The sequence below is a fragment of the Gopherus flavomarginatus genome, chromosome 3, assembly GCF_025201925.1.
Source record: "Gopherus flavomarginatus isolate rGopFla2 chromosome 3, rGopFla2.mat.asm, whole genome shotgun sequence".
Lineage (NCBI taxonomy): Eukaryota > Metazoa > Chordata > Testudines > Testudinidae > Gopherus > Gopherus flavomarginatus.
This window is the reverse complement of record NC_066619.1, coordinates 158,862,494-158,873,526: the sequence shown is the minus strand read 5'-3', so window position 1 is coordinate 158,873,526 and position 11,033 is coordinate 158,862,494. Positions and strand designations below refer to the sequence as shown.

Here is an 11,033-nt window from a genome sequence, read left to right as displayed (position 1 = left end):
CTGGATTTAAGAAAATGGGCCAAATTCATTCCTGGTCCAACTCCATTGACAACAATTTGGCCTCTGTGTCCACCAAAACTATCCAATTATCAAATGGACAGCATTGCTTCCAATGAAATGAGAAACATGGTGCCATTTTACAAAGAGTTGTGAGTAACATTCCTCCATTTGTGTCACTACAATGACACAAGACACCCTGACTACAGCTTGTCCCTAACAGACTTGCAAAATGGTTTCGTTTCTTGTTTTCCTTTCAGAGTGTTATCTTCTGAACTCAGCTGGTGGAACTAGACATGGCCTCTCCCTCTGTCATCGTTGTACAGCCCCAACTTACTGTGGCCAATGCATCGAGCACCTTGTGGCAGACTGGGTTGATGGACTGCTGCAGTGACTGTGGAGTCTGTAAGTCGATAGTCAAATATTGTATTTTTGTTTTGGCTTCAGGTGTCTTGATGTTTTGCTTAATATTATATTATATCTCCAGTCTTTAATGGGTATGACTTTAAATGGGGGATGGAGGAATCCTGTTTGTCTATTTTATATTTATTTAAAGGAGTGGCTTGTAGTTGTATTTCCCATATCCATTCTGAGAGCCAGTCACTAGACGGCTACATCACCCACTCGTTCGCACACAAAGCAACTGCTTGTACTCCAGCCCCACTTAAAGAAAGTTCATCTGGATCTGCTGAGGGTCACAGCTCCAGAAAGTTGTGTTTTTACAGCCAGATAACTAACCTGGGTTAGCCACCTTTCTGTAAAATCCGCATGGAGGCAAAGTGCTCGTGTAGCTTTTAGCGGTGTAACTACACAAGTTCAACTCTATCTCCCTCTCCTGCGGTTCACCTCACTTAGTTTCATCATGGTCAAAACTAAAATCCCTTGTCTCCACTAGAATTTTACAGAGAGACAACTAAAGTGTGTGTGAGCTAATCTGCTATAAAAACACACCGTTTTTTGGCTGAGAAAAAATGGGCTTCATTCATTATGAGGGGGAAGAGAGAAGAATTGCCACATGACATCACTGTAAAGGTCTTTCATTGATCTTGTCCTCCTTTGCACTAGCTCTGGCCCATTGGCACATACATCCCTAACTTTCTCCTTCCAATTTTCTAGGCATTCTTACATCTCTCGTAAAAGTGATGGTGAATGTTAACTGCCTGTGTGTGTCATAAACAGATAGCTAAGGGTTAATGTCTCTTACACCTGGAAAGAAGAAACCTGAAACACCTGACCAGAGGACCAATCAGGAAACAAGACTTTTTCAAATCTGGGTGGAGGGAGTTTTGTGTCTGAGTTCTTTGTCTTGTATCTGTCCCTCTCGGCTATGGGGAGGATTTCTGTTTCCTGCTTTCTAATCTTCTGTTTCCAAGTTGTGAGTACAGAGATCATAAAACAATAAGGGTTATTGTTTTTTTTTCTTTTGTATTTATATGGTGTAGTTGCTGGAGTGTTTTGAATTGTATTCTTTTTGAATAAGGCTGTTTATTCATATTTCTTTTAAGCAATTGACCCTGTATTTGTCACCTTAATACAGAGAGACCATTTTTTATGTATTTTTCTTTCTTTTTACATAAAGCTTTCTTTTTAAGACCTGTTGGAGTTTTTCTTTAGTGGGGAACTCCAGGGAATTGAGTCTGTGCTCACCAGGGAATTGGTGGGAGGAAGAAGTCGGGGGAAATCTGTGTGTGTTAGATTTACTAGCCTGACTTTGCATTCCCTCTGGGTGAGGGGGGAAGAGAGATTAGCTCTCGGTACTTCTGTTTTCCAAGGCTGGAAACGGGGAGGGTGGAATCCCTCTGTTTAGATTCACGGAGCTTGCTTTTGTGTATCTCTCCAGGAACACCTGGAGGGGGGAAGGGAAAAGGTTTATTTCCCTTTGTTGTGAGACTCAAGGTATTTGGGTCTTGGGGTCCCCAGGGAAGGTTTGAGGGGACCAGAGTGCCCCAAAACACTCTAATTTTTTGGGTGGTGGCAGCTTTACAAGGTCCAAGCTGGTAACTAAGCTTGGAGCTTTTCACGCTATCCCCCATATTTTGGACGCTAAGGTCCAAATTTGGGACTAGGCTATGATAGTGTGAATGAAGGGGAGAACATTGAGTGAGCCTCATTTGTTCTTTTGTCTTTATCCAGGCCTATGTGGAGTATTCTGTTTCTGGTGTCTTGAATGTGAAGTAGCAAGTGACATGAATGAATGCTGCTTGTGTGGCGGAAGCGTTGCCATGAGGACTCTCTACCGGACAAAATACGGAATCCCTGTTAGTTACTATTTAATATTTTGTTTTGCTCATGCTTAAAGAACAGTCCTTAAAGCAACATGTCATTGATCTAAGCAGATCAGTTGGCTACGTTTTCGTTAACCAGCCTCCACCCAGTGTGATTCCTCCCCATATGAACATGGCTGCTAGGAGTCTCCCCTTATGATTTGAGGGCACTGTGGTCTAGAAGTTAGCAGAGGATTGGGCATCTGAAGACTTGGGTTCTACTTGCAGCTGCCACCGACTCGCCGAGTCTCTTGGCTCTGCTTTCCTTTGTTCTTCCCGTCTGTGAAATAGATCATTCCTTGGCACTGTTGTAAAGGGCTTTGAGATAATTGCACTTATACTTTTCATGAAATTATCTATTATTAATTGATACCCCTTTAAAGTAGAGTTTTGCTGCGTATCTGAGATAGAGACCCCTCTCTGATGAGGCATTGGTCACTGATCACAGAACCCTCCTTGGGAGCTGCCACCTGATGTGTCAAGACTACTTCTGCCCCTGCTTTCCTGCCCTGTCAGCTTAGGACTTCAGTGCCCAGTTTGAGCCAGACTCGCTAGCCTGCTGCAAACCCAGACCCAGGTCTGAATTACTTGCCCCACAGCTGCAGGCTTAACCTGAAAGCAGCTTACAGAAGTGTTCCTGTCTTTAACACTCAGATGCCCAACACCTAATGGGGTCTAAAACCCAAATAAATCCGTTTTACCCTGGATAAAGCGTATACAGGGTAAACTCATAAATTGTTCACCCTCTATAATACTGATAGAGAGAGATGCATGGCTGTTTGCCCACCCAGGTATTAACACATACTCTGAGTTAATTAATAAGTAAAAAGTGACTTTATTAAATACAGAAAGTAGGATTTAAGTGGTTCCAGGTAGTAACAGACAGAACAAAATGAGTTACTAAGCAAAATAAAACCTGCTAATCTAAGCCTAACACAGTAATACAATTGAGTACAGATAATAGCTCACCCTGAAAGATGTTTCAATAAATTTCTTTTCTCAGACTGGGTGCCTTCCTAGTCTGGGCACAATAGTTTCCTCTGGTACAGCCCTTGTTCCAGCTCAGGTGGCTCTCCCCCTCTGTTCTGTGCCACCCATTAATATATCTTTTGCATAAGGCTGGAATCCTTTGTCCCTCTGGGTTCCCACACCTCCTCACTGGAAAAGCACCAGGTTAAAGATGAATTCCAGTTCAGGTGACATGACCACTTGTCACAGTAAGACCTCAAGCCTTCATTCCTCCCAGCCTGACTCACAGGAAGGTTTGCCTGCGAACAGAGCCATCCACAGTCAATTGTCCTGGTTAATGGGTGTCATCAAGATTCCAGACCACCATTAATGGCCCACTCTTTCCATAATTACAATAGGCCCTCAGAGTTATATTTCATATTTCTAGTTTCAGATACAAGAGTGATACATTTATACAAGTAGGATGATCACACTCAATAGTTTATAAACTTTGTAATGATACCTTACAAGAGACCTTTTGCATGAAGCATATTTGTTACATTATATTCACTCATTAGCATATTTTAATAAAATCATATAGACTGCAACATTACAGTTAAATATCCATCTAAATTAAATGTATATTGGATAATTTCTAATGCAGCCATTGTACATAATATTAACCTGATAATCAACTGCCATTTAGCCAAACTACTTATCTAAATCTTAGCTCTTACTCCCTCAGCATGAATCTCTTAGCCAAATGTTCTCCTGATTAGCTGAAAAGGTGTTGCAGAATGTAGACAGAATTCTAAAAATGAGGTTCAGTCAACAAGGTTGTTGTGTTTGTGTTTTTTTTCAAGCTATAGTACTGTAGTTTCCAGCATTAACTCCTTGTGTACCATGGTACAAATAACGGAAAAGCCTAAGAAATGAAAAAATAAGATTAGATAATATATGAAAATTAAATGAATAGATCACACTGAATTGGGATGTGTTATGAACACAAGAGAGGAATAATATGAAGGGACTGAGGAAGGTTAGAAATATGGCCATGAAATTATAAAATGAGATTCAGCCTAATTTCCCTAATGTTCTGTGAAAGACATGGAAAGGACTATCACTGAAATATTTCAGGGTGATATTGGCCAAGAAATTACATATATGATTACAAATTCAATAGAGCAATAATAACACAAAAGTAAGGAGGTTTAGGAGATCTAAGAAGAAATATTACAGACTAATTAACGCCCCCCCAAAAAACCTCAGCTTCTATTTAGGCACCTAAATGATTTTCTAAAGGGCTCAACACTAGCTTCAAAACCTGGCCGCTTCACTTAGGAGCCCGAATAGAGAGCTCCAAATTTTTTAAAGATTTTAGCTCATATCAGAGCAGGAAGGCAAAAGTTTCTCTATCTAGAACATATTTTTTCCCTGCTGGATCTTCAATACCTGAAAGATGCAGTTGAATTGGAAGGAAATTGGGTAAGAGCAGTGAAACTAATTTGGAGCCTGCGGGCATTGGCCGTAAAGGAAAATTCAGAGCTCAATATTTATAGTTTTAGACAGTTCATAATAGTGGAGGCTATAACTGCAAAGATCTGAAAGGTGTAGAGCAGTGTGGTAAGGAGTGGTGCGAGGACTAGCAAGTGGATGAAGTTAAGAAAAGGAATAGTTTGGCTGAATATCAGAAAATACATCCTAACCCTAAATGCAAAAAACTGGACACTAGACTCCCAGTTTACCGGTTGAAATATCCCACCACTGGAAATTTTAAAATGGAAACTGGACAGAACCCCAGAGGTTACTTTACAACTAGGGTAGGCAACCTATGGCACGCGAGCTGATTTTCAGTGGCACTCACACTGCCTGGGTCCAGGCCACCAGTCTGAGGGGCTCTGCATTTTAATTTAATTTTAAATGAAGCTTCTTAAACATTTTAAAAACCTTATTTACTTCACATACAACAACAGTTTAGTTATATATTATAGACTTATAGAAAGAGACCTTCAAAAAACGTTAAAATGTATTACTGGCACGTGAAACCTTAAATCAGAGTGACTAAATGAAGACTCGGCACACCACTTCCGAAAGGTTGCCGACCCCTGCTCTACAAGGAACAATCCTGCACAGGTAGGTAGATGGGCTGACTTGATCTGGCAGAGCTTCCAATCTCTATTCTCAGTCTGGTATCCGTCTGCTAAAGTGTGGTTGTTATTGGGTAAACACCACCCATTAGCTGACTTTGCTTCCTAATTTGTGTAAATAAAGTCTTTGATGCCTAAACCCGCCCCCTTAAGAGTTAACTTGCTACTAGCACCAGTTTCTCTGCCTTCTACAGCAAGCAATTGCGCATAATTTTTTTTTTTTTTTTTTTTGGAGGGGGTGGGGAAGACAGGAAAGGGAGGGATTTACGGGGGTAAAAAGCAGAGCTATGGACTAGATAACCAAGTAGGGTTTGGTATCTTTTAATTTCTATGAATCTGGAACAAAAATCCTAAAATGTATCTCCCCTGCCCCCTTTTCCCCAAAATGACCCTGTCATCCCAGTCAAAGGTAGCATTGAAAGCCCATATTCTAGTCTGAGTTTAAATCCATTCAATGTGATAGTCAATGAAAAGTTAGATATAAATCTTAAGTTTACAGACTTTAATATGTGTTCTTTTTAAACAGGGATCCATCTGCTCTGATTTCTGCACTGTCCTGTGGTGTCCTGTGTGTTCTGTTTGTCAAATAAAGAGAGATATTAACAAAAGGAAGAAAATGGGGATATTCTAATGAGGTTTGTCACTTAATACATATTTGTAAGTGTTTGATAAATCAAGAAGCTTCTCTGATGTGATGTATCAATTAGGTCTAGGAAAAATGGTAGAGGTGATGGAGAAAATGCAATCAGTGAACAGATTTGTATCTAATATAGAAGGGAGATCCTGCTTTACCCACCCTTTATGTAACTAATTGACGTGGTCTTGGGCCTAAGCTGGCCATCTATAATATGCATTTGGGGAAGCAGCAGATAAGCTTTTTACTTGACTCTGTGATAGAGAACCACAGCAGTAAGTGGGGCCCTACCAAATTCATGGTCCATTTTGGACAATTTCACAGTCATAGGATTTTAAAAATAGTAAATTTCATTATTTCAGCTATTTAAATCTGAAATTGCACACTGTTGTAATTATAGGGGTCCTAACCCAAAAAAGGAGCTGTCGGGGTGGGGGGGGAGGGTGTCAGAAGGTTATTGTAGGGTGGGGTTGCGATACTGCTACCCTTACTTCTGCACTGGTGCTGGCTGCAGCACTGCCTTCAGAGCTGGGCATCTGGAGACTAGCGGCTGCTTCCCAGGATCCCAGCTCTGAAGGCAGGGCCACCGCCAGCAGCAGTGTAGAAGGAAGGATGGCCTGGTATGGTATTGCCACCCTTACTTCTGCACTGCTGCCTGCAGAGCTAGGCCCCTCAGTCAGCAGCCAGCACCCTCTGGCTGCCCAGCTCTGAAGGCAGTGCAGAAGGGTGGCAATACCATGACATCCCCCTTAAATAACCTGGTGACCCCCCTACTCCGCAAAGCTCCCTTTTGAGTCAGAACCCCCAGTTTGAGAAATGCTGGTCTCCCAGTCCAATAGGTATAGAATGGGGGAGGGCTAGCTCAGTGGTGTGAGCATTGGCCTGCTAAACCCAGGGTTGTGAGTTCAATCCTTGAGGGGGCCATTTAGAGATCTGGGGCAAAAATGTGCCTAGGGATTGGCCCTGCTTTGAGCAGCGGGTTGGACTAGATGACCTCCTGGTCCCTTCCAACCCTGACATTCTATTCTATGAGTATAGGTTAAAAGCACACAAAAGACCAGCTTTCATGGGGGGGGGGAGACCAGATGTCATGGTCCATGATGCATTTTTCATGGCAGTGAATTTGGTGAGGCCCTAATAATAATGAGTGAGAGTTACCTTAGTGATACAAGCCAATTTAAAAGGAAAAGTATCCTCATTAGTATGGGCAAAGTGCCTGACAGGGAATGGAAGGCCGAAAAGCAGCAAGGACATCTGTTAGTGGGGGAGAGCTCTGTTGGTAAACCACAGGTAGCATGTGGGCATTCCACATTAGGTGGCACTTGAAATTCTGCAGTGAGACAGAAATGTGAAGGGCAGAGCTGGCCTAAGGTGAAATGGCAAACCCTGGGCAAACTTGTATTTCAGTGCCCCTAACCCCCGCTGCCTTCTCGGGCTCCACACCCATCTCCACTGCTCCCTGGGCTCCCCACTCCCCCATCACCTCCAGGCCCTGCTGCCTCTCCCGGCCCCCACCATACCCCCATCTCTCCTCCCTCCCATCACCCCTGGATCAGCCACTAGAAGTGCATATTTTACCACTTTAGGGTGGGGATGAGCACTGATTAGACAATGAGATTGACAATCAGTGTGGCCTCTGGAACAGAGTGCGTCCAGGAAGATGGAATGTTTGGCATGTGCTTGATAAGCTGCTCCTCTTTCCCCTCCCCACCCCTGCAGTTGCGGGATGCTGTTGCGCAGATGCCCCATTGCCCCAAGCTCCCTTCCATGGTCTTGCAACAAGGCCTGCCCCGTTCCTTGCCTCTTGACCACAACACCCCCTGACCATGGCATCCTGGGCAGTCACCCACATCACCCACCCATAAGGCCGGCTCTGGCAAAAGTAACAGAGCATGTCAAATGCAAACAGGAATGGAGCCAGTGGGTGTTTGCTACAGGGAACCCACATGGCTCTACTGTTGAGTGAGCTGCAGAGGAAAGCAACTGCCCCTTCGGCTAGTCTCCCTTTGATCAGTGCCCTTGCAATAGGTGGGGTGAGTAGTCATTCCTTCATCTCCACCCTGCAGTCTCACACCTGTAAAAGGAATTTGTTTGCTAGGACTTGACTCACGTGTTCAGGATTAGGCTTCTGATGTAGCTTTGTGAGATATTACCACGTAGCAGAACTTTACATGATTGTGATTCTTGTGTTTGCAAAAAGCTAAATAGTGTCGATTATAGAGAAAGTGTAGTTCCTGGGTGGCATTTTCAAAAGTACTCAGTGCTGAGCTAAACCTGTGTCAGTGCAAAAACTCCCTTGACTTCAGTGAAAGGAGTCAAGCCAATGCTGGGAGCTTTTAAAAATCTCTCCCAAACTGTAGGCAAATACTTTCACCTTTTCCTGGAAAAAGAAAACATATATGAAGGAGGGTCTGAATTTCAGACGCGTAGTAAAGTTCTTCGTGTAACAAAAGGGAAAGGCTTAGCTCTTGTATTTGATTTATTCTTTTTTCCATTAATACTCAGAGCCAAATCCTGTCCTCATCCCTCTCCAGCCTCCTTGATTTGAGGCAGATTCATTTAAAATATACAGGTCTGTACTAGAAGCAATGATAAGCCATCAAGCAGCGTTAGACTTAAGTAAATTTCAAGGTAGTGTATTAACCAAACCACTGTTATTCTGGATCTCAGCTTTGAGTGAAACTCTTTTCTACACTATTTCAGGTGTTCCTGTACTTCCTGATCGTGTGTCGTAGAGCCTCTGTATACAAGAGTCTTCCCGTGACCTGCTGTGCTTACAGTTGAAGAAAGTGCTGTGTGCATTTTAATTTGATTGTTGCAAAGCATGACTTATCTGAAAAAAGTCAACAAAGGAAAGAAACAACCTCAAGTTTGTCTGCATGCACATGTATTAACTTTCACTATTGCTTCTCAAGTATCACTATGTACTAAGCTGTCTTGGAAAGAGTATTCTCTTGTTCTTAATATCTTGCTAATGCCAGTCTACTCTAGGTCTGCTGTATTCTCTCCTGACTATTTCTGCTGCCATCCTATAAGAACATAAGACAGAATAAATGCTGATCGTTAACTTATTTGTCTGTTCCTTTAACCATCAGACAACGGAGACCCCCTCCCCCCCGATTATAGTAGATGTCTAAACTGTAAATCCATTACAGGAAACTTGGAAGGTTAGAATTATACTGCAGTTTTCATACACTGAAACTCAAACTGCTAGCAAGTAAAGTACTACAAGTGACTGTTTAAACAAAGGCATCATAGGATTGAATCTAATTGGCTCATTCTTTCTTTTATTGTAATAATCACAACTCACAGGAACATGAAACATTTTCACAGCCACCAGGGGAAAGCGACAAGTCCACAAAGCAGTTTAGTAAACAGGATGTGTAGAAAAATCTCTCTTAGTAACAGGTTTTACTTCTTCCTGTACTTTTTAAACCACAATTTTCAAAACAGCAAAGCAGTGATACCATGCTGAGTATTCTGACAAGTGACCGATTAATCAAATCAGTATTTGGTTTATGTAGTTATGATTCTGGTGCCCAGACGGGCCACGCTGAGAATGCCAGCACAGGGCAGACTGCAAGAATGGGGACAGACTATCCCCAAGATTGTTGATGTATTCTATAATTAGATTCCCCAAGCCAGTAACAAAATAACTTCTCAAATACCACACTGGGTAACCAGAAGTCAAATACAGGCCCCTTTAGGCAATCCAATGAGGGGTTATTGAAAAGCTTATTCACCATACTTACAGTTCTACCAATCCCAGAGGACCAGACCCATTGCCCATCAGATCAATGAATATTTCAGATCTCACCCAAATTCACACTTACGGCCAGTCCATATTTATTAAATATAAAAATTATTAATAAAAGAAAAAAGTTAAAAGCTCAATATACATACAAATGTGTGTATAATCCAAATGTGTGTATAATCATAGCAGAGATGGTGAGGCTGCTGATTTGTAAAAATCTTTCTGGGATCAGTTTAAAAGATTATAGTTCAATAGGTAGCACAGGTGCAGAGTTTGTTCACATTCTTCCATGAAAATTCCAGGGTAAATCCAGAGTAAATCTGGAGCCCTCAGTCCTGTGGCTTTAGACCTTTCCTATCAAAGTTTAAGCAGCTCTAAGATGAAAAGGATCAGGCCTTTGAAGCTTCTTTTATAGTTGAAGCAGGTGAGGTGGTGACAGGTAATTCCACCAAGTGGGCTCTGATGAAACCAAGCTAGTTGTTTGAGCTCCATTCAATGGGTCCTTTCTCAGACAATACATTAAACAATAGCCATTCAAATTACTAAAATAGTTCGCGGGTAGTTCACTATGTGGAATTACAAGTTTCAAAGAGAAATGAGGACAATAATATTATTATACCACAAATCCCATCTTAATAGAATACGTTAATGAAGCATTATGAGACAGGAACAGAATTTTAGCATCTACAGGCTAATTAGATCACATTGTTAAACTTCTAACAAGAGACATGAAAACATAGACAAATTCACTTAACATTTATTCTTAATTCTCTAACAATACAGGCAAACATTAAAGATTCAAGTCTACTAAACATGGCTTTAATAACTACCTACAAGGAATGGCCAGGGTTGCCAACTTCCTAACAGCACAAAACCGAACACCCCTGCCCTGTCCATTTCCCAAGGCCCTGCCCCTTCTCTGAGTCCCTGCCCTCACGCCCCATCACTCGCTCTCCCCCAGCCTCACTCACTTTCATTGTGCTGGGGCAGGGATTTGGGGTGTAGAAGGGGGCTCCAGGCTGGGGCCAAGGGGTTTGGAGTGCAGGGGGTGTGTGCTCTGGCTGGGGGTGTTGGCTCCGGGATGGGGCCAGGGATGATGGGTTTCTGGTGAAGGAGGGGGCTCTAGGCTGGGGCAGGGGTGTGAGGTGTGGGGGATGTGGGCTCTGGGTGGGGCCAGGGATGAGGGATTTGGGGGTGAAGGAGGTGGCTCTTGGCAGGGGGTTGGAGTCTTCGTGGGGTGCAGGGTGCAGGCTCCAGGAGGCGGGTTGGGTTCAGGAAGGGACTCTGGG

General features: G+C 42.8%; 1 protein-coding gene across 1 annotated transcript; it reads left to right on the top strand.

Moving 5' to 3' along the window:
- Window positions 1-257: 257 nt before the first annotated feature.
- Window positions 258-9,057, top strand: LOC127047198 (placenta-specific gene 8 protein-like). The gene is made up of 4 exons (XM_050945242.1): window positions 258-402; window positions 2,131-2,255; window positions 5,883-5,991; window positions 8,694-9,057. The coding sequence occupies exons 1-3, from the start codon at window positions 294-296 to the stop codon at window positions 5,985-5,987; spliced, it is 339 nt and encodes a 112-aa protein (XP_050801199.1). The 5' UTR covers window positions 258-293; the 3' UTR covers window positions 5,988-5,991; window positions 8,694-9,057.
- The last annotated feature ends 1,976 nt before the right edge of the window (window positions 9,058-11,033 follow it).